The sequence below is a fragment of the Pelophylax lessonae genome (assembly GCF_965119305.1).
Source record: "Pelophylax lessonae genome assembly, chromosome: 1".
Classification (NCBI taxonomy): Eukaryota; Metazoa; Chordata; class Amphibia; order Anura; family Ranidae; genus Pelophylax; species Pelophylax lessonae.
The window spans coordinates 866,278,414-866,303,285 of NC_138768.1; the positions used below are offsets into that span (position 1 = coordinate 866,278,414).

General features: G+C 43.5%; 1 protein-coding gene across 3 annotated transcripts in view; it reads right to left on the minus strand.

Moving 5' to 3' along the window:
* Positions 1-3,167: 3,167 nt before the first annotated feature.
* The window catches only part of CNTFR (ciliary neurotrophic factor receptor), a gene marked incomplete at its 3' end in the record, with an annotated part of 840,563 nt that continues 818,858 nt past the window's right edge, over positions 3,168-24,872 (minus strand). For 2 of the 3 annotated variants that reach the window (XM_082243027.1, XM_082243028.1), the window contains one exon: positions 6,945-7,099. In XM_082243027.1, coding sequence (XP_082099153.1) covers positions 6,945-7,099 — 155 coding nt within the window. Of the gene's footprint in view, positions 4,670-6,944; positions 7,100-24,872 lie in introns of those variants that run through there. The other variant, XM_082243029.1, reaches the window with a different exon arrangement.

The window sequence follows — 24,872 nt, forward strand, 5'->3', positions numbered from 1 at the left end:
CTTACCTGTATCTTACATGGGCTGGCTGGGAGACTGGCGTCCATCTCACCTTATTGCATGCGATTATTTAACTATGTCAGATGTTAAGATTCTGTTGAAGGCCATAACTTTTGTAAAAAGCAAAGCAAAGACTCATTGCCTGCCATGCAATTTTATATAAGGACATGGCAGTACCCCATCTCTTAGGATCAAAGGGAAGACATCTTTCCCTAGCTTGAGCGGAGCTCCAACCTTTGCTTTCAGGTCGCAGTGAATACTTTATAGAGTTTGTTGGATGCCTGGATCCTTGCTACACAATGTTGTTCCATCCAACTGCCCCTACATCACTACAGGACAAAATAGTGACATAGGGACCCATGGGAACAACCACAGAAAAACAGTGTTTGACACATTCCTAAGTATGTAGGATGTGAAGATTCTGTTGTAGGTTGTTCCTTTTTAGGGCCCCCCTCCAACCATAGAAGTCAGTATTAAGAATCTGCTTTTGCAGGCAACTTTTTTTAGTGTTTTTTTTTTTTATTTACTTTTAGAAGCACCAGGTTAATGACAAGTGAGCATTTAATCCAAGTTTTAGTTTCTGTGGACTACAGTGCATTGCCCCATCAATTGAAATATCCAGAATAGACACCGCAAGTTGTAAGAAGTTTTCAGAACCTGCTGAAGGCCCCGAGAAGGAGACATCACTTTTGGACACATCTGATCAATATGCCACCCTATGCATTGTGAAAGCTAAGCAAAGCTTTTCCTACATCAATAAATGTGTCTTTACAGTAATATGAAAGTGATTATAAGGTCTAGTTTTTTAAAAACATGTTATACTTATCTCCTCTGTGCAGTTGGTTTTGCACAGGGCAGCCTGGATCCTCCTCTTTTTGGGTCCCTCGCTCCTGGCCCCTCCCTCCTGTTGAGTGTCCCCACAGCAAGCAGCTTGCTATGAGGGCACCTGAGCCGAGCTGCAGCTCCCTGTTTCCATTCAGACACAGAGCTGCCGTTCGGCCCTGCCCCTCTCTCCTGATTGGCTGACTCACTTTGATTGACAACCATGGGAGCCAATGGCGCCACTGCTGTGTCTCAACTAGTCAGGAGGGAGAGTACCGGATGGCCAAGGTACTCGTGGACATTGATGGACAGAGATGGGGCTCAGGTAAGTATCAGGGGGTGCTGGAGAGGCTGCTACACACAGAAGGCATTTTATCTTAATACATAGAATGAATTAAGATAAAAAACCTTCTGCCTTTAAAACTCATTTAAGGCAACTCACTATATATCAGTACAAGAAGGCTGTAAGAAAAGAAAAAAAAAAAACACAATATGGCCAACAGTTTGTGGACACCTGACCATTACAACTGTATGAATATGTTGAACATTCCAATCAAAAACTGGGGAAATATGGAGTTGGCCAACATTTGCAGTTTTAGCATCCTCCACTCTCCTGGAAAGGCTTTACATACGATTTTGGAGTGTGTCTGTTGGACTTGGCGCTCATTTAGACAAGAGAGCATTTGTGAGGTCAGGCACTGATGTTGGACAACAGAATACAGCTTACAATGAGTTTTCTAGTTATTCTCAAATGTATTTAGTAGGGTTGAGGTCAGGTTACTCAAGATCCTTCACACCAAACAAATTCAAACCCTTTCTTTATGGGATTATGTGCACAGGGGCACATTCATGCTGGAACAGAAAAGAGTATTCCCTAAACTGTTCCCACAAGACTGGAAGGGCACAGTTGTCTACAATGCCTTTGTATAATGTAATATTATCAGTACCCTCGCTGGAGACACCTGAACTCCATCATTTCGAGGGGCATCCACATACTCTTGACCAAGATGATGGTGTTCTCATCAGGCACCCAAGAACATTTTACTTGTGAGTGTCAGCATTCAGAAATGGGAAATATAGAATGTATCCGATCAGTCAATCAGAATTATACATTGTATTGGATGACCGTACTCTTATGTTTCCATCTAAAATATATATGTCAAATTCTAAACACCCCATTTCAAAGCCAGATATTACTGTTCTTACTTTGTCAACACACTTTCTGTTTTTTATTTTTCTCCCCTTAAATAAGATCATTTAAAATATATATCATAAAACAAGCAAAAACCTTTGTTTTCAGCCACAACTGCCGACATCAAGACCATAGTTCAAATATATAGGTCATACCTATTAAAAGTTTATTAAGCTAATTCATTCAAAACTTATGTTCCAGGTATTAGTGGAATCTGTCAGACCTTCAATTTCTCTATCCCTCTGCAAATCCAGTGGAAAGATCTCCTTATGTGAATTACCAAGTCTTTGCCTACCCCAGAATCCCACTCTTTCTGCTGTAGCAGGGGGCAGTCTCACTGCTCCTGTTGCATCCTTTTTTAAATTTTAAATAAATAAAAAATCCAAAGGCCCACTGGAATTGCTATGCTAGAAGAGCAGACCTGGAAACTCTGGATGAACAGATCCAAAAAAAGTGCAAGGATCTTGCTAATCAAGTCCCTGAGAGATATGAGAAATAGGGGTGAACAAATCCACTGCAATCTATTCAACAGTGATGATTTATATCTCAGTCAGTAGACTAGTCCTTTAAATCAAGCATTCATTCAGTTTATCAGTAATGACAAAAATGTCATCAATATCTGACAATTAATTTAAAGGCTAACTCCACCTTTAGCAACATGTTACACCTGTAGTTAGGGTGTAACATGTGGATAAGCAACCCCCTGTGACAGCATGTGGGGGTTCTTCAATGTGAAATCGGCATGATACATTGATCACGGGTGCAATGCTTTGCAGGTGCCTGTGAAAAGAAATAAATGCACTTATTTTTTTCCTTCAAAAAGTATGTGCATTTATATATATATATATATATATATATATATATATATATATATATATATATATATATATATACACACACACATTTGTGAAGAAGAACTTACCCTTAAAGTAGAGAAACTCTCAAATTTGTGTACATTATATATATATATATATATATATATATATATATATATATATATATATATATACACACACGCACACCATAGAAGTTGTTTTATAGATTATTAGAAATAATGTTTGTTTTAAATTTTGCTTTATATATATATATATATATATATATATATATATATATATATATAATTTTATATAGTAACTTGCATATTGGCTTTGAATCATAGCTCTTTTTCTGAAAAGGTGTTCACAGGGTACCACAAAGGGCACCTACACTATGCCAACAACTTCCAAAGACTTGAAAATTCCCTATGAAAATTGAGTGATGTCCCAAGACTTCTATAACAAGAATATACACCATAGAAGTTGTTTTATGGATTATAAGAAATTATGTTTGCTTGTTTTAAATTTTGCTCCAAAAAATATTTATGAACTAGAAAGTAACTTGCATATTGGCTTTGAATGAAAAGACCATTTTTTTTCTGAACAGGTGTTTACAGGGTACCGCAAAGGGCACCTACATAGCTCCTAAAACTTCCAAAGACTTTAGAATTTCTATAAAAATTCAGTGATTTTACAAGACTTCTATAACAAGAGTATAGGACTGATTTACCAGCTCTGCTTTTTTTTTGAATAGACATTTTGATTGGACAAAATCTATTGTACCTTAACACATTCGGTTTGGCATAAAAAAGGAACAAAATTATGTAGCATTTTTCTCTGAAGTCCTGCATGAAAATAAGATCAGTGCAGCATTGTGTTCCGAGTTGATGTGAAATTTTTAACCCACAATGGGGGGAAATAAGTTTCAGAAATGTATGAAAAAGTCTTCCGATGAAACAGGTTGATTGTTCACTGTTCATAATAAAAATGTTCACCTCCTAAAGAAGCTCGCAGCAGCGTCAGGGAACTTCCTTAGCTTCCCAGACCAATTTCAATGGATTGTTTGCCTTGAGACACGGTACCAGCCACAATACCGACACTTTTTTGTCTTGTGGTATCAAATTTGAGGGTAAGGAGATTCCTCCTTCAAAGTCTTAACCAACAACTCAAAGAAGGTGAAAATTAAAATGTGCAAAGTCTTCCCATTTGGCAAAAAAAGAGAAAAAGCATCAAAAAAGAAAGGCGCGTGCGGTTCCAGGAAAGTCAATAGAGTGATAATTGATCTGTGGCTCAGAACATTCCATAAGGATCATTTCCAAGTTTTTTTCTCTCCCCAAGAAAGAAGCGGCATTGATTTACGCGATGTGAGAAAGCACAGCATTGTGGGTAAAACTCTAGAAGTTGTCTTTGGCATGGTGGTATAGCTGTATGATCCTATGACATTTTTTAGCGCCCCATCATCCAGAAAGTTTTCAAAAATAGTGAGATTGTCCAGCTGCCCACGATTACGCTGTGCAATGTGTACATTTGGTTTGCTTTCAATAAAGCACTCCTTGTTTTGGCAGAATTTTTATATATCCAAGTAATGTGATTACTGTTCAGTTTTATCTTATGTTGTGTGTTTTGTTTTATCCATTCTTTTTTCTATAATTCTTTTTTCTTTTAATTGCTGGGCATGGCAACATTCCATTTTTTTTTCTCAGGCGAATTTGTCCATTCCAAGGAAAATAAAAATTTATAACCAATGAAGATAAAATGAAAATAAGTTGTATCCTCCTTAACATGTGCAAAATAGAGAAAAAATATTGAAATACTTTTTTTTGTGAAAATCCAACCCAGAAATCTGCAAAGAAAAAAAAATAGTGTGAGCTTTTCAGATTTTCACATTTCAAAGGTACATCATTGATACTTTACAGATACAAATCTCAGAAAACTGATTTTGCTGCAATACTACATATTTATTTTACAGATAACCTTCATGCATTTTCTGAAAAAATAAAATAAAAATTAAAAACAACTGTACTTTTAAAATAATTTTTTTTTTAATAGTAAGCTAAATCCAAAGCTGTAAATTTTATTTTATTTATTTATTTTTTTTATAAATGAGTTATTTTTATCTATATTTTGTATTATTTTATATTGTCCATACATGGATCAAAATTTAGTCGAACCCTGCCGAAATTGTATTGCTGGCTAAGGTCACAGAGTATTATGACTATCAGACCTTTAAACTCTTTCACACTTTCCACAACAATATGTTTTGGTTCAGTCTGTGTTTACCCTGGTGATATCTCCTATCCCTTTCGGTCCCAGCCATATTGTAATCTCCATCACAAAGTGAAATGCACTGGATGGGAGCCTGAGCCTGATTGACTCTTAGTAAATAAAGTTTATTTAGAACCATGACCTGGTGTATGGCCACCATAAAACCTCTTCCAGTAGTTGGGCAATGGCACCATCTAGTACTGGATGAGAGTCCAGGTTGTGGGAAGAGCTGTTAAGACTGGTTCTCTTTAACATTAGCCAAATGCATATTTGAAATGCACATATGTAAGCTGTCTTAGTAAATTTAAACCTCTGATCAGCCAGTCTTGTAATCAAGGCACATTTTTCAGACTTCATTTACTTTACAATGTATTACAAGAAGACAGATTCAGGTACTAAAAGTGAAATTGTAGCCAATATTACAAGGCTGAATTGACCAAAAAGACGTTGGGGGGATGAAGTTACTCAAAGATCACTCATTGTCTAGACTTGTCTTTCACTGAGAAACTGGAGTGGAGAAGCGCTGGACTCAAAGCTTGGCAATTCAAATGTACTGAATAAATATTATATTACGGCAGCTCTCTATTGTCTGACGGAACCCCAGTGAGTATGGAAGGAAGGGGTCAGAACACCAAGCTGTAGGTACTGGTGCTCTCAAAGTCTATAGCTTGGAGTAGGGTCTTATTAGGAGCTAAGTGCCATCAAGGAAAGGGATCCCTACCCATTGTACCTGAGGGTTGCAAGGCAGTATCAGGTATCGACGGTGGAGCATGGTAGACCTTTTATTGAGGAATGGGCTGTTAAAGCACTGGACACAAATTTGTTGATCCAACTGCATTGAATAATTGTTATAGTATGGTAGTTCTCTACTGCCCCAGGGAGCCCCAGTGGTTAGGGAAGGAAATGATCAGAACACCAAGCCATAGGGACTGGTGCTCTCAATATCTAAGCCTTGGTGCACGGTCCTATCAAAAGCTAACTGCCATCAAGGAGGAGGGTCCATATCCACTGTACATGAGGGTTGTGAGGCATTATCAGGCATTGATGGTGGAGTGTAGCAAGCCTTTCATTGAGGAATTGCGGTGGTGGAGTGCACTAACATTGTGGAATCCCAACTGTGTGTATATATATATATATATATATATATATATATATATATATAATTTTTTAATATATATTGGCAGTTCTCTCTCCTCAGTGGGTAAAGAAGGAGAGGATGAAAATGCCAAGTCATAAGGATTGGTGATCTCAAAATCTATGGCTGTGTGTAATGTCTTTTCTAAAGCAAACTGCCATCAAGGATGAGGGTCCATATCCACTGTACCTAAGGATTGACAGGAAGAAGAAGGTGGTGATGGTAGAGCGTAACAGGCCAGGCAGCTATGAAGCATACCAGTTACTGTGTGAAGACACAGGTTTTGTGAAGATGCACAGGATACACTTGAGTAACTAGATGACAAAGGATGCTCTTGAGTCACGGGGCACACTGGTACATCGGGGGTCACGGGATGACACAGGGCCAGACAAGAGGTCATTCTGAGTCCCTAAATGACATGAGTGCACTGGAGCACAGTAGATGACACAAGTCACAAGGACTGGTAAGTATAGTAGCCCAGGCAAAATGTAGTGACACCATGCATGAATGCCGAGCCGTGTGTCATTTTGCAGTTTGTGTTTGAGTTGTCTCCTGATTGGGCATGGTGCCGATCAAGAGAGTTTTCAATCCCTATGGCTTGGAGCTCTATTTTTTTTTCTCTCCACACAAGCTGTCTTTAAATGGAACATGGTATCTCAAATCTGTATAACATGGTTGGACAGCACAATGACATTAATAATGGTGGAATGAAAGACTCTTACCACATAAGTAAAATCCCTACTGGAACCAATAACAATAGAGAGGGCCAGGATACTCGGGCTGAGTTGTCTGTAGGCTCTGGATCACACGCCTTGGTAGTTGGAGGTGTCATATAAGTCGTTGTGGTCGTTGTTGTGATTGTAGTTGTGGTTTCTGAGAGAGATGAAAAACAAGAGTTTATAATACAGCTCACTGTCTAGTCATCGTACACACACCTGGCAATCGCACTGCATACATTAATCGACTGACATTTACCAAACATTACAATGTGCGACTAAGGATGAGTAAATCAATGAAAATGTATCAAAAAGCCAAAAAAATGCTTGGACTTAATTTTGGATGGTCTGGCGAGGGGTTACATAGTTACATAGTTATATAGTAGGTGAGGTTGAATAAAGGCAATAGTCCATCCAGTTCAACCTGTGTAGGTGTGTGTGGCTGTAATCATCTCACATAGCCCCTAATGTTCTGATCCTTGAGATGTAAGTCTAAGAGTCTTTTGAAAGCCACCATACTACCCGCAGAAACCACCTCTTGTGGTAGAGAATTCCACAATCTTGTAGCCCTAACAGTAAAGAACCCCCCACGTTGCCTGAGGTTAAAACGCTTCTCCTCTAATCGCATTGTATGCCCTATAAGTTTTTTATTGCTAGTAGCTAGAGAAAAGTGCCATACCAATCGTAATTGTGTCCAAAATAATTTTTCACAGATTGTTCTCAACAAAACCAGAGCCAAGGGTGTAGGTAATTTAGTGCTATAGTCAGTAACAAATAAATATAATAAATCACACCTTATTGCCCACTCAACAGTAAACATGAATCGGTAATAAACGTAATTGTGATCTGTACAATAAAAGAATGTATCAAAAAGTAATTAATAGAATAAACTCAGCTTTAATGTAGCAATATCAATTGTATGTATGAAATGGAGTCTCAGAGAACCCCCCCGAAAAAATATATAATTAAAAAGATAAATAAAAATGATAAATATCTTAATGTTGTGGGATCACCTGCTCTATATCAATATCTTCTTACGCTCTTAATATTATGAATGTGAAGAGATATTCATCTACAGAGAGCAGATAGCCCCAATACACTAAAGAGGAATTTTAGCATTTGAAAAAAAAAAAAAAAAAATTAAAGGTAAGCAGCTACAAATCAGGTACATTCTAGTTCCTGGGATCCAGTGCTGTCTTTCCACAGCTAGGTCTTCTTTTTGCTGCAGGTCCCTATTGCTGCCATCTTGGATATGGGAGTTGGCTGTGGCTTCCTGAGGAATCACAGCCGGATCTCGAGTGTGCATGCACAAGCTCATGTGATACGGCTGGACTGGGCCTGCAGCCTTATGGGACGGCCTCCCATAGGAGGCTGTGGGTAGGGCTGCGGCCAGCAGTCATGTCTAAGGACATGTCATTCTTGCCTAGGAGAGAATTGAGAAAGTTGGAGCGGGTAACAGCTGGCTGACCAAAAACAACTAACTGTATGGGCAGCTTTAAACCGGCCATAGACGATATAATCTCAGCCAGTTTAGCAGGAACCAGCCGAGATTTAATCCATCTTTGGGCAGGCTGGTTGTATTGAAGTCAATCCATTGATTGATTTCAGTACAACCAGCCTACTGGATTTTTTTGCATTCAATCACTGCCAGCAGCTATAGCCGCTAGCAGTGATCATTGTGATCTGGCTCCCCACTTGCCGAACACAATAGCACTGCGCAGTGGCGGCTGGTGCTCCATGGGCTGGGGGGGGCCTGCACACCTAACCCCCCCCCCCCACTCACCCTGGGGCAGTGGCGGCGGCTTCCCCCTCAGTCTCCTCCTTGGGCTTCCCCTGCGTCTCCTCCCCCCTCCTCCTCCTTGGCCAATAGCATGGCTTCCCCATTTTGGCCATTTGGGAAACGGGTCTCAGGACCCGCTTCCTGATTGGCCAGGAGGACAAACAGTTTGGCAATAGTGAATATTCATTCAGTATTATCACACAACTGGGTGGGCTGCGCCATGAGCCCACCCTTTTTTGAAGCCTATGGCTCTAATCACATGCTTAAAAACAAAACCCCATTGGAATCCATGCGTCCGGCACCCTGCATGTAGAGTAGGGGGCTGGGCGCATGGATAGGGGGGGGCGGCTCCCATGGGCCTCCCAATTGATGGGCCGCCACTGGCATTGCGGGAGGATTCCCCCATCAACACAGTCAATGTATGAATGACTAGAATAGAGCAATGACAATGAATAGAGCAATTTTACCATGGTTGCATCATCTATGCCAGGGGTATTGAATTAAAATTCATGGAGGTCCGATTAGCAAAATTTTCTTCCAGCAGAGGTCCAGATTGCATTTTTGCGTGATGACTCGGATTCTTTACATCACAGCCCAGGTGTGCAGGCACGACAGCCCATTCATTTGAATGGGCTGTTGTGTCTGTGTTTTCTGCTGGGAAAAGGCCCTGGCACCTTTTTAAAAACGCTGTCGCATTGAAACTGCATGGCGCGTATGTACCATGCAATTTCCATGTGTGGGAAACCGCACCTTGTATTTCATTGCATTTAAGAGTCAATTGTACCCTGCACGTTTTCTGTGCAGCTGCTTATCCCCCTTTACATCACCACTCACAGCACTGTCCCCCTTCACATCACCACTGTCCCCCCCCCCCACACACACAGCACTGTCCCCATTCACATCACCACTGTCCCCCCCCCCCACACACACACACACAGCACTGTCCCCCTTCACATCACCACCCCCCCCACCCCCCACACACACAGCACTGTCCCCCTTCACATCACCACCCCCCACACACACACAAAGCACTGCCCCCTTCATATATTCCCCCATCAGCACTGTCCCCTTCATATATCCCCCCATCAGCACTGTCCCCTTCATATATCCCCCCATCAGCACTGTCCCCTTCATATATCCCCCCATCAGCACTGTCCCCTTCATATATCCCCCCATCAGCACTGTCCCCTTCATATATCCCCCCATCAGCACTGTCCCCTTCATATATCCCCCCATCAGCACTGTCCCCTTCATATATCCCCCCCATCAGCACTGTCCCCTTCATATATCCCCCCATCAGCACTGTCCCCTTCATATATCCACCCATCAGCACTGTCCCCTTCATATATCCCCCCATCAGCACTGTCCCCTTCATATATTCCCCCATCAGCACTGTCCCCTTCATATATCCCCCCATCAGCACTGTCCCCTTCATATATCCCCCCATCAGCACTGTCCCCTTCATATATCCCCCCCATCAGCACTGTCCCCTTCATATATCCCCCCATCAGCACTGTCCCCTTCATATATCCACCCATCAGCACTGTCCCCTTCATATATCCCCCCATCAGCACTGTCCCCTTCATATATTCCCCCATCAGCACTGTCCCCTTCATATATCCCCCCATCAGCACTGTCCCCTTCATATATCCCCCCATCAGCACTGTCCCCTTCATATATCCCCCCCATCAGCACTGTCCCCTTCATATATCCCCCCCCATCAGCACTGTCCCCTTCATATATCCCCCCATCAGCACTGTCCCCTTCATATATCCCCCCATCAGCACTGTCCCCTTCATATATCCCCCCATCAGCACTGTCCCCTTCATATATCCCCCCATCAGCACTGTCCCCTTCATATATCCCCCCCATCAGCACTGTCCCCTTCATATATCCCCCCATCAGCACTGTCCCCTTCATATATCCACCCATCAGCACTGTCCCCTTCATATATCCCCCCATCAGCACTGTCCCCTTCATATATTCCCCCATCAGCACTGTCCCCTTCATATATCCCCCCCATCAGCACTGTCCCCTTCATATATCCCCCCATCAGCACTGTCCCCTTCATATATTCCCCCATCAGCACTGTCCCCTTCATATATCCCCCCCATCAGCACTGTCCCCTTCATATATTCCCCCATCAGCACAGTCCCCTTCATATATTCCCCCATCAGCACTGTCCCCTTCATATATCCCCCCATCAGCACTGTCCCCTTCATATATCCCCCCCATCAGCACTGTCCCCTTCATATATCCCCCCCCATCAGCACTGTCCCCTTCATATATCCCCCCATCAGCACTGTCCCCTTCATATATCCCCCCATCAGCACTGTCCCCTTCATATATCCCCCCATCAGCACTGTCCCCTTCATATATCCCCCCCATCAGCACTGTCCCCTTCATATATCCCCCCATCAGCACTGTCCCCTTCATATATCCACCCATCAGCACTGTCCCCTTCATATATCCCCCCATCAGCACTGTCCCCTTCATATATTCCCCCATCAGCACTGTCCCGTTCATATATCCCCCCCATCAGCACTGTCCCCTTCATATATCCCCCCATCAGCACTGTCCCCTTCATATATTCCCCCATCAGCACTGTCCCCTTCATATATCCCCCCCATCAGCACTGTCCCCTTCATATATTCCCCCATCAGCACTGTCCCCTTCATATATCCCCCCATCAGCACTGTCCCCTTCATATATCCCCCCCCCATCAGCACTGTCCCCTTCATATATCCCCCCCATCAGCACTGTCCCCTTCATATATCCCCCCATCAGCACTGTCCCCTTCATATATCCCCCCCATCAGCACTGTCCCCTTCATATATCCCCCCATCAGCACTGTCCCCTTCATATATCCCCCCCATCAGCACTGTCCCCTTCATATATCCCCCCCATCAGCACTGTCCCCTTCATATATCCACCCATCAGCACTGTCCCCTTCATATATCCCCCCATCAGCACTGTCCCCTTCATATATCCCCCCATCAGCACTGTCCCCTTCATATATCCCCCCATCAGCACTGTCCCCTTCATATATCCCCCCCATCAGCACTGTCCCCTTCATATATCCCCCCCCATCAGCACTGTCCCCTTCATATATCCCCCCCATCAGCACTGTCCCCTTCATATATCCCCCCATCAGCACTGTCCCCTTCATATATCCCCCCATCAGCACTGTCCCCTTCATATATCCCCCCCATCAGCACTGTCCCCTTCATATATCCCCCCATCAGCACTGTCCCCTTCATATATCCACCCATCAGCACTGTCCCCTTCATATATCCCCCCATCAGCACTGTCCCCTTCATATATTCCCCCATCAGCACTGTCCCCTTCATATATCCCCCCCATCAGCACTGTCCCCTTCATATATCCCCCCATCAGCACTGTCCCCTTCATATATTCCCCCATCAGCACTGTCCCCTTCATATATCCCCCCCATCAGCACTGTCCCCTTCATATATTCCCCCATCAGCACTGTCCCCTTCATATATCCCCCCATCAGCACTGTCCCCTTCATATATCCCCCCCCCATCAGCACTGTCCCCTTCATATATCCCCCCCATCAGCACTGTCCCCTTCATATATCCCCCCATCAGCACTGTCCCCTTCATATATCCCCCCCATCAGCACTGTCCCCTTCATATATCCCCCCATCAGCACTGTCCCCTTCATATATCCCCCCCATCAGCACTGTCCCCTTCATATATCCCCCCATCAGCACTGTCCCCTTCATATATCCCCCCCATCAGCACTGTCCCTCTTGCATATCCCCCCAACAGCACTGTCTCTCTTTACATCACCCCCCCCACCCCCCCCCACACACACACACACACCACTGCCCCCTTATATCACCCCCACAGACCTGCCCCTTTGCATCACCCTCACACACATACACAGCACTGCCCTGTTAACACACACCCCCATAGCACTGCCCCCCTTTACATCAACACAGACCACTACCCTCTTAACATATCACACCCACAGCATTGCTCCCCTTTACATGAAACACCACACTACCCCCCCCCCCTGCACATGACCCCTGCTCCCCAATCAAACTTCACAGCCCTGTCCTCCCTTCACTCTCCTACCTTACACAGAGCGGAGAGCAGGAGGCGGGACAATCTCGAGGAAGACAGAGGAACAGCAGCGCTGCATGCATAGAGGCAGCCGACTGTGTGCCTCCCAGCCAATCACCTCCCGCCTCCCAGCAGCCAATCACCTTCCGCTTCCCAGCAGCCAATCACCTCCCGCCTCCCAGCAGCCAATCACCTTCCGCCTCCCAGCAGCCAATCACCTCCAGCCTGAAATGCTAATTCAGGCAGCTGCCTCCCTCCATTCAATGCCGGTGTCCCGCCCCCAGTCTCAGTCCCGCCTCCGGCCATCCGCCCTGCTCTGCTAATGACAGCAGCAGAGACAGGGAAGAAATCCAGCAGCTGATGGCGGCGGTCCTGATGGAGCAGCAGCGCGGGCCGGAGACGGCCCGCGGGCCGCCATTTAGTGATGCCCGATCTATGCCTTACCCTACTCTCTCTCGTTGTCCATTTGACCATTGTCAATGGGGCTGAAATCAAGAGAATTTGTTTCCAATGGGGAAATCTGTTCTGGTAACAACTTGCTAAGAGGAGAATGCCTCCACTTTAGACAGATCTACTCTCACTTCCTGTCTTGCCTACAGGAATGAAAGTGAAAGAAAATGTCCCCAATGGGACCAAGACCGCTAGTAAAAAAACAAGAAAAGCCTTAAACGTAGCCTTCCATTGTAAGCAGAAGCAGCCTCCATCACTTTTCAGTGTCTTCCCTGGCAGAGTTGGGAGATCCAAGTCCCGTGAGAATAAGCCCATTGCACAAGTGCATTCTCATGGGATTTCAAGCTTTCATCTCTGCCAGGAGGCACATCTACATCATCTGTGCCTGTTGGAGGGAGGCTGGGAGCCAAAGTAAGTATTTTTTTTTTTTTTTTTTTCAAGGTAATAGGTTCTTTAAAAATGGCTTTTTTTTTTTAAAGCCATTTTGCTGGAGGGGGCAGGGAGATTGCATACAAGCCATGGAAAGTTCACTTTTACCCTTCCCTGCTCTATCTGAAATAAAATAATAAAAAAGTTTTGGCTTTGATATACATTAAAAACATTCCTTTTAAGCATGAAACAGATGGACTCTAATAACTGTCGACAGGGGGGACAGGAATTTCCTTCCCCAGGCCCACCTAGACAATTATCGCCTTGATTTCATGCGAAAGCTTTTTTTTTTCTAAAGCACTTTGTAAATCCTGAATCCCAAGCCACAGGGCCATGAAACACTTTATAAATTGAAAGTTTCCAAAGTCCTCCGTTATCATTTGCATTGCAAACAACATCTGTCTTCATCAAGTGCAGGTTTCCCATTTCGAGCCCAGTCATTCATGTTTCCGAGCTCACAAAACCCATTCTGGAGAACATAATTCATATTCTAAATCCGGTTATTTACGTCCCAGGGAACGTCATTCACATTCTGCTCTAAAAAGCAGGATTTTCCCCAATGGCCCTTAAGTCAATTACAGTGCAGGGCTGATGATAATTATGATATATGGCTTGTTACGGTGCTCAAATAGCTTCCTTCTTGCTAAGTTCCCTTCCACTCCAAAGCTCCTACCCAGCAAGTGAGCGAGGTGAGCAGTGGGGAGGGGGAGGCGCGCGCTTTTAAATGGAAATTAATTTAGGAAACGGCCAATTTCCTGTTAGGTGATACTGCAGCTACTAAACCGTACAAGAAAATGTACAGTTTGGATCGCTGCCGGGGCTCACTGAGCAAACATCTTCATACAACAAAAAGCCAAATGGTACAAAGTTCAGGCAAAATGAAACCCATTAAAATTATTACACAAGACGTCTGTGGATGAAAAGGCTGGTGTGGGGCTGAGTTAATGGCAGTTACATTTATTAGATCTATTTAATGCTGTTACTTGTAGTTACAAAAACTCTACTGGTTTAAATGTCTACATGTACAATGTGCTCCTTAAATATTCCAGTTATCTAAGTAATTATAGGTTGCCTTAAATTTAGATGGCCATGGCTTGTTCTTGTATTTAATGTCCTACTGATCTGATTGGCTACAGGTGATCTTTTCCATTAAATGTTTTATTATTCTGATCGGCAAAAGGTAAACTTTTCCAATGAAAGTTTAATGATCTTATTGGCTACAGGTTGGTCCAGTCTATTAAATGTTCTACTGGTCTGGCTGGAAATGGGTTGGTCTTGTTCCTAATGTTCTACTAATCTGGTTGGCTACATTCGGTCTTGTCTGTTGGATGTTCTGCTGATTGGTTGTCCACAGGTTGGTCTTCTCCATTTATTGTTCTTATGATTTGATTGTCTACAGTTTGGTCTTCTCCATTTATTTTTCTTATGATCTGATTGACTACAATTTGGTTTCGTCCATTCAATGTTTTACTGATCTGATTAGCTACATGTTGGTCTTGTCCATTCAATAGTGTACTGATTGGATTGGGTACAGGTTGGTCTTGTCCATTTAACGTTCTACTGATACGACTAGCTACTGGTTGATCTTGTCCACTAAATGTTCTACTGATCTGATTGGAAACAGGTTGGTCTTATCCATTCAATGTTCTACTGATCTGATTGGCTACAAACTGGCCATGTTCATTTAATGTTCTATGGATCAGACTGGATATGCTGTGGGTTGGTTTTGTCCTTTTAATGTTCTACTGAACTGATTGCCTACTGGTTGGTCATGTCCACTGAATGTTCTACTGATCTGATTGGTTACAGGTTGGTATTATGGTCTTGCTGGTCCAGAACCAGAGACACACTCCTCAGGTGTTCTGGAAAACAGCTTGGCCTTGGGACTGTTACTTACATTCCTCAACCTCTGGCCTTGGCTGGGTCTCCACTGCTGTATCTGAAATGTGGTACAAAATATTCCATCCTAAGTAAACCCTTATTAAGTGGGCTGTCAGTGCTTTCCTGTGAGGAGTTGGTCTTGTATTTGTTCTACTTATCTGATTGGCTAAAGGTGGTGTTGTCTATTGGATGTTCTACTGATTGGTTGTCCACAGGCTGTTCTTGTCCATTAATGTTCTACTGACCTAATTGCCTACTGGTTGATCTTGTTCACTAAATGTTCTACTGATCTGATTGGCTACGAATTGGCCTTGTTCATTTAATGTTCTATGGATCAGACTGGATATGCTGTGGGTTGGTTTTGTCTTTTCAATGTTCTGCTGAACTGATTGCCTACTGGTTGGTCTTGTCCACTAAATGTTCTACTGATCTGATTAGATACAGGTTCAATTTATATTATTGCTGGTCCAGCACCAGATATCTGCATGCTTCTCAGGTGTCCTGAAAAACAGCCTAGCCTTAGGACTGCTGCTAACACTCCTCAGACTCTGGCCTTGGCTGGGCCTCTACTGTTGTCTCTGCAATCTGGTAAAAAATATATTCCATCATCTTAAGTAAACCCTTATTAAGTGGGTTGTCAGGACTTCACTGTGATGAGTTGATCTTGTATTTAATGTTTTACTAATCTGATTGGCTACAGGTGGTCTTGTCTATTGGGTGTTCTGCTAAATGGTTGTCCACAAGCTGGTCTTATCCATTTAATGTTCTACTGATCGGACTGTTTACAGGTTGGTCTTGTCCATTCAATGTTTTTAATCTGATTGGCTACTGGTTGGGGTTGTCTGTTTAATGTTCTATGGATCATATTGGTTATAGGTTGGTCTTGCCTATTTAATGTTCTCCTAACATGACTACCTACTGGTTGGTCTTGTCCACTGAATGTTCTACTGCTCTGATTGCATAAAGGTTGGTATTATGGTTTTGCTGGTCCAGCACCAGATGCATGCTTCTCAGGTGTCCTGGAAAACAATCTGGCCTTGGAACTGCTACTAACACTCCTCAAACTCTGGTCTTGGCTGGGTCTCTACTGCAATGTGGTAGAAAATATATTCCATCATCTTATGTAAACCCTGATTAAGTGGGTTGTCATAGCTTCACTGGTCTTGTATTTATTTGCCTAACTAGTCTGATTGGATACAGGTGGTCTTATTTATTGCATGTTCTACTAATTGGTTGTCCACAGGTTGATCTGGTCTATTTAATGTTCTAATGATCTGATTGGCTACATGCTGGTCTTGTCTATTTAACGTTCTTCTGATAGGACTACCTACTGGTTGGTCATGTCCACTAAATGTTCTACTGATCTTATTAGATACAGGTTAGTATTTTGGTCTTGAGGGTCTACAAAGCAAGACACTTTTGTCCAAATTTATCTGCGCCAGTCTTTATGAATTCCAGGGTAAGAGTTTTATAGCAGCTTTTTTTTCAGAACTCATTGGACGGCGCTTCACAGTGTAGATGGACAATGACCCGAAGCATACTGTGAAAGCAACCAAAGAGTTTTTTAAGGCAAAGAAGTGGAATGTTATGCAATGGCCAAGTCAATCACCTGACCTGAATCCGATTGAGCATGCATTTCACTTGCTGAAGACAAAACTGAAGGGAAAATGCCCCAAGAACAAGCAGGAACTGAAGACAGTTGCAGTAGAGGCCTGGCAGAGCATCACCAGGGATGAAACCCAGCGTCTGGTGATGTCTATGCGTTCCAGACTTCAGGCTGTAATTGACTGCAAAGGATTTGAAACCAAGTATTAAAAAGTGAAAGTTTGATTTATGATTGTTAATCTGTCCCATTACTTTTGGTCCCTTAAAAAGTGGGAGGCACATATACAAACTGTTGTAATTCCTACACCTTTCACCTGATTTGGATGTAAATACCCTCAAATTAAAGCTGAAAGTCTACAGTTAAAGCACGTCTTGTTTGTTTCATTGCAAATCCATTGTGGTGGTTTATAGAGCCATAAATATTAAAATTGTGTCGATGTCCCAATATTTATGCACCTGACTGTACATGTACCATTCCACTCTACATCCTGCTGCTAATGTCCCAATTTCTTGATGGGTGTGCTTCACTGTTGTAAGTTGTGGCTTACACCTGCACTGTTTCTTTCTATCATTGTACAGCACAGTCATGCAGCACACTAGGTGCCCATGGGTTTGGAAATGCATAGTTACATAGTTGGAAGGTTGAATAAAGACACTAGTCCATCCAGTTCAATCTGTGTGGGTGTGGGTGTGTTCATGTCGATAATCATTTCCCATATCTCTGTATAATATGTTCACTAAGATGCTCGTCCAAGAGCCTTTTAAAACTATCAATGCTTCCCGCTGACACCACCAATTGTGGAAGTTCCACATCCTTGCTGCCCTAACAGTGAAAAAACCCCTACACAGCTTTAAAATTAAACCGATTCTCCTCCAATTGCATTGTATGGCCCTGTGTCTTCTTACCCTTCTTTAAACTGAATAGTTTTCTACCTAAGCTGGGATCAACATTGAGATATTTGTATATCACCATCATATCTCCTCTCAAGCGTCTCTTCTTCAGGGAAAATAAGTTTAGTGCTTGTAGTCGTTGCCTGTAACTAAGGTCCTCCACTCCCCTTATTCATTTTGTTGCCCTTCTCTGCATTCACTCCAGCTCCAGCACATCCTTCCTGAGGATTGGTGACCAGAAGTGGACAGAATACTTCAGATGTGGCCAAGCCAGAGTTTTATAAAGTGGCAGGATTATCGTTTTTATCTCTGGAGTAAATTCCATTTTAATGCATGCTAATATTCTGCTGGCTTTGCTTGCTGCAGCTTGACTTTGCATGTCATTGCTCAAGTCTTCTACTAGGACCCCCAGATCTTTTTCCATCATGGATTCCTCCAGAGGTTCTCCCTCTAGTGAGTAACTTGCATTTATATTTTTAGCCCCCAAGTGCATCACTTAACATTTTCAACATTAAACCTCATTTGTCATGTAGTTGTCCACTTAATGCTTTGTAAAGGAATTACACAGTTTTCAGACTTGTGTTTTAGCATCCGAAGCCAAGGAGGACAAAGCTTTATGGGCCACAGTACAGTACAAAAAGGGTCAACAGCATACACATAAAGCTGTGCACCACACCACATTGGTATAAGACAAGGCACTTAGGGCTAATTTATACAAGAACCTGCATTATATTGCAGCTCATATCCCACTTTATATGTGCTACCTCAACGCAGTGCTGTATTTTGGCCTAGGCCAACAAGGCCCAGGCCTAGGGCGGCATTTTGCAGGGGGGCAGCAAAAAAGCCACCCCCCCTCCACCTGAGACTCTATTGGCCATTGGTTGCTAGAACCGCCTCTCTCACCAGCCTCTCTCTCATCCCCCTCTCTCTCTCTCACTCACCCCCTCTCTCTCTCACCTCCTCTCTCTTTCTCTATCATCCCCCCTCTCTCTCACCCCCCCCTCTCTCTCTCATCCCCCATCTCTCTCTCTCTCTTTCTCTCATCCCCCCTCTCTCTTATCCCCACACTCTCTCATGCCCTTCTCTCTCTCTCATCTCCCCTCTCTCTCTCATCTCCCCCTCTCTTGCTCTCTCTCTCTCATCCCCCCTCTCTCTCTCACCCCCCTCTCCCTCCCTCACCCACCCCCTCTCTCTCTCCCTTCATCCCTCCCTTGCTCACCCCCTCTCTCTCTCATTATCTCTCATCCCCCCCTCTCTCTCCCTCACCCTCCTCCCCTCTCTCTCTCCCTCACCCACCCCTCTCTCTCTCTCTCCCACCCCCCATCTCGTGAGATCTCCGGGGTTCATGCTTGTAGTCCTTCAATTTTGGAGGGAGACACATCCGTTAAAAAACGAGTGGGGCAAATTTACATAATGAGGGGGGGTGCCCAATTTTAGTCTTGCCTAGGGCAGCACAAAACCTAAATATACCACTGCCTCAACGCACATTTATGCATTGTGGCTGTGCATTGCATTGCTATACAAAGTTAATTGGACCCCAACATACATCTGCAGTGTGCTGCATCCCACCTGCTTTATAGCACTTCATACCTCCCTCCCCATACGGTGCTGAAAAAAAAAAAAAGTTCTGGAGGACTTTTTTTTTTGGGCGTTGACTAGTTATTTCGAAAAGACCGGCCAACTCAACCACGAAAAAAGTGAAACTGCCTTATAACCACAAGAAAAAAAAGATTAAAACGTCCAGATTTTAAGTATAAATAAATGAAAAATTTTATTTTTAGTTTTGGATAGAGTAGAGAGGGATTAGGTCATCTTTCAGGTTTTTATTGCTGTCTGTGTCTGCATTAGTTTTGGTGACCCTGATGACAACCAGGGATTCCCTCAATTTAGAGGAATTTCTGATTACTTCCTGCTTTGGCTAAGGAACAGGAAGTGAGGGGGAATCATTAATAGGACAAGGGTTGGAACTCTCCCTTACTCCATCCAAAAATGTAAAATAAAATCTAAAAATTTGCCTTTAGTTCTACTATAATAATGGGTATGGATCCATCATTACGGAAGCTACTCGTGCCAATTTTTATTAACAGATCTAAATGGTCAATAAGAGCTGAGATCCATTTTATTGATCTGCCATACAGGATTCTGTGTTTTTTTTAATGTGACCATTTAAAAAAAAAAAAAAAAAAAACATTTCTTATATAGAAACATAGAAGAGTGTCACAAGAAACAGACCAAGTGGTCCATCAGGTTTTCCATTTTTACTTTGAGTATATATCGATATTTGTCCCAGGTTAGTTTAAACCCCCTTACTGTTGACTGACTTGCTACCTCTGCTGGAAGTCCATTCCAACATCAACTACCCTTTCAGTAAAACAATACTTTCTAAGGTTAATTTTGAACTTTCATCCTGCTATTTTGAGATAAGGTCCGTCCGTTTTCATATTGAAAATCCTGCCCTCCTGAACCTTATTCACATCCAACCCCACAGACATGCCTAAAGGCTTCCTGGTGAAGAGTGAAAAGTCCTTGTTGGTGTCCTACCAAGCGTAGGATGAGGACAGAGCGCATGTCGCCCCCCCCCCACCAGCTTGGATTGTGTATGCTATGTCCGAGCAGAAGCTAGCTCCGTGAGGAACCGGGACCTCCTTCCTCCTGCTGGTGACCCCTCTAGTGATATAAAGACCTATATAGAGGAATCAGGACCTCCTTCCTCCTGCTGGTGACCCCTCTAGTGATATAAAGACCTATATAGAGGAATCAGGACCTCCATCCCCCTGCTGGTGATCCCTCTAGTGACATGAAGATCCATCCAGAGGAATCAGGACTTCCTTCCACCTGCTGGTGATCCCTCTAGATATATAAAGATCTTTATAGGGGAATCAGGACCTTCTTATTCCTTTTGGTGATCCTTCTAGTTATATAAAGATCTTTATAGAGGAATCAGGACCTCCTTCCTCCTGCTGGTGACCCCTCTAGTGATATAAAGATCTTTATAGAGGAATCAGGACTTCTTTCCACCTGCTGTTGATCCCTTTAGTTATATAAAGATCTATATAGAGCAATCAGGACCTCCTTCCTCCTGCTGGGGACACAATCCAGAGGAAAAAATCGATCCAGAGGAATCAGGACTTCCTTCTATCTGCTGGGGATCTCTCTAGTGATATAAAGATCTATATAGAAGAATCAGGTCCTCCTTTTCTCGTGCTATTGATCCCTCTAGTGATATAAAGATCTATATAGAGGAATCAGGACCTCCTTCCTCCTGCTGGGGACACAATCCAGAGGAAAAAATCGATCCAGAGGAATCAGGACTTCCTTCTATCTGCTGGGGATCTCTCTAGTGATATAAAGATCTATATAGAAGAATCAGGTCCTCCTTTTCTCGTGCTATTGATCCCTCTAGTGATATAAAGATCTATATAGAGGAATCAGGACCTCCTTCCTCCTGCTGGAGAGCCATTTAGGGTGTTTTCACATTGCCGATTGCCTGGTCCGAACCCGAGTTCGATTGCTCCCCCCTCCCCCGATGGACTGTGTTCACATTTGATTTCTGTATCTGAACCGCGGTACACTTGTGTCATCAAGCTGCAGCCGGCGCGTACTCATGTTGCTTGGCAACCGCTGTAAACGAGAAGGTGCCAAAATGGATAGAATTGCTTGCTTTGGTACGATTGCGTTCTCATCAACAGCGAACCGCACTGGAGTTCACATGAACCGTACCCCCCAGACCCCCCTTTTTGAAGTGGACTCGGGTACGGTTCGCGGGTGCGCACCCGAGTTCAAAGACATTGTTCACATCATCAAAAAGAACCAAATTCTGACGTCAATCGAACCCGGGTGCGCACCAAAAGTGCTAGTGTGAAAACACCCTTAGTGATATCACAATCTATATAGAGGAATCAGGACCTCCTACCTCCTGCTGGAGATCCCTTTAGTGATTTAACAATATATATATATATAGAGGAATCAGGACCTCCTACCTCCTGCTGGAGATCCATCTAGTGACATAAATAACTATTTTGGAGAATCAGAACTTCCTTCTTCCTGCTGGTGAACCCCCTAATGATAAACTCTACAATTCTATTTGCTTTTCCTTAACACTGTTTGCTCATTTTGCACTCATCTGACATAAGAAATCATCTTTTGAAAAATTCAAAACTTGGGCTGGTTTTCTGTAGATGCAATCCACAGAAGAATCGGATGACCCGTGTAATTGGGTTGCACCATGTAGGAACCATAGAAAGGACAGAAGATGATATATGTGCATAATGCTATTTGCTTTCACAGAGACGTCTCTCCAGTGTCTGCGTCTAATCCATACATCCTCCTTCTACCCTGAGAGGCCTCTATATAAACCCCTGGAGCTTGTCCCATGAACATTATATATTATATCCTCATTATTAATACTCAACATCAAAGCCCTGTTTGCTTGGCACTGAACTCTGATCCATCTAGAACACGACACCCCCCTGCCAGGACACAATGAAAAACTCCACCTGGGGGAGTTGGGGCCTGCTGACCTCTCAGGCTGGAACATTACAAGGGTAATTAAACCCTAATGAGTAAATAATGAAGACCCACAAAGGCTTCAGACTCTTTAACCCTTCCATGTAGAATAAATATTGCAGCTTAGCTCAGGAAAGATCAGATACTGAGACCTCCCTGTGTTTCCAAACTTTGACTTGGATTCAGGGTTTTTCTTCTTGAATTAGTGTGCTGGTGGAACATTAGAGTGTAAGCTCCTGTGGTGCAGAGGCTGATGTGACCGGCTCAGTGTTTTCTGTACAGTATGATAGTATATGTCAGAGTTATATAAATGTATAATAATAGTGTGTGACTGTGGGGGGACATTAGAGTGTAAGCTCCTCTGGTACAGAGACTGATGTGATTGGCTCAGTGATCTCTGTACAGCACTGCGGTATATGTCAGAGCTATATAAATGTATAATAATAGTATGTGACTGTGGGGGGACATTAGAGTGTAAGCTCCTCTGGTGCAGAGACTGATGTGACTGTGGGGGGACATTAGAGTGTAAGCTCCTCTGGTACAGAGACTGATGTGACTGGCTCAGTGTTCTCTGTACAGCACTGCGGTATATGTCAGAGCTATATAAATGTATAATAATAATAGTGTGTGACTGTGGGGGGACATTAGAGTGTAAGCTCCTCTGGTGCAGAGACTGATGTGACTGGCTCAGTGTTCTCTGTACAGCACTGCGGTATATGTCAGAGCTATATAAATGTATAATAATAGTGTGCGACTAGGGGGGAACTTTAGAGTGTAAGCTCCTCTGGTGCAGACTAGTGATGGGCCAAACACCCCCCTGTTCGGTTCGCAACAGAACATCTCAAACAGGGAAAAAGTTCTAGCAAACTCTAATAAAGTCTATTGGACATGAACATGAAAAATCAAAAGTCCTCATTTTAAAGGCTTATATGCCAGTTATTGCCATTAAAAGTGTACGGGGACCCAGGTAGTGCCCTGGGGGACATGTATCAATGCAAAAAAAATGTTTAAAACAATCGTTTTTACAGGAGCAGTGATTTTAATGATGCTTAAAGTGAAACAATAAAAATGAAAAATTCCTTTAAATATCGTGCCTGAGGGTCCCCCCTTAATATGTCTTTAAGTTGGCACATCTGTACAATGTATAGATCTTGCTGCAGTAATACTGACATCTCTAAAGGAAAAAATGTAATTTAAACTTGCTCGCGGCTATAATATATTGCCAGCTCCCGGCAATACAGATATAAAAGATTTAAAAAAACAGTGTAGAGTCACGCCATAATTAAAAAACAAACTGGCGTGGGGTCCCCCCCCAAAATCCATACCAGACCCTTATCTGAGAATGCAGCCTGGCAGGTCACGAAAGTGGGGGGGATGAGTGAGAGCCCTCCCCGCCACAAGCCCTCAACATGGGGGGTGGGTGCTTTGATGTTGATGAGAACAAGGGCCTCTTCCCCACAACCCTGGGCAGTGGTTGTCGGGATCACCGGATGGGGGGATTATCGGAATCTGGAAGACACCTTTAACAAGGGGGCCCCCAGATTCCCCCACCCATGTGAATGGGTATCTGGCACATCATACCCCTACCCATTCACCAAAAGAGTGTAAAAAAAGTAAAAACCACAAAACATGGTTTTCGACAAGTCCTTTATTAAAAAAAAAATACATCGTCAATCACGACGACGTGTGCTGGACCCAAAAAATAGAAAAAAATTCCAAAACGCTCCAGCCTCTTCAGAGGCTACCCGCCTTATCCCTAAACTTCAGCTTTGACAGTTATTTTATAGACAAGAGGTGGGGCCACCCGGTTACATCACCCGGTGGCACCGCTCCCTTCGGACGTCATGTGACGTTAGAAGGGGGTGGTGCCATCGCGTGACGTAACTGGATGGCCCTGCCCCTTACCTATAAAAGAACTGTCAAAGCTGAAGTCCGGGCAAACGGCGGGTAACTTCTGAAGAGGCAAAGAGTTTTTGAATTTTTTTCTATTATTCGAGTTAGCGGGTGTCGTGATTGATGATGGATTTAGATCGAGGGACACTATTTTATTTTTTTATTTTTAATAAAGGACTTGTCAAAAACTGTGTTCTGTGGTTTTTACTTTTTTACACTTTTTTGGTGAATGGGTAGGGGTACAATGTACCCAAAACCCATTCACATGGGGGGGTGGGATCTGAGGGCATTCTGATAATCCCCCCACCTGCAGGTCTGGACAACCACTATAGGATTTTCGAGAAGAGGCCCTTTTCCCCCATCAACATGGGGACAAGGTGCTTTGGGGGGCACCCTAAAGCACC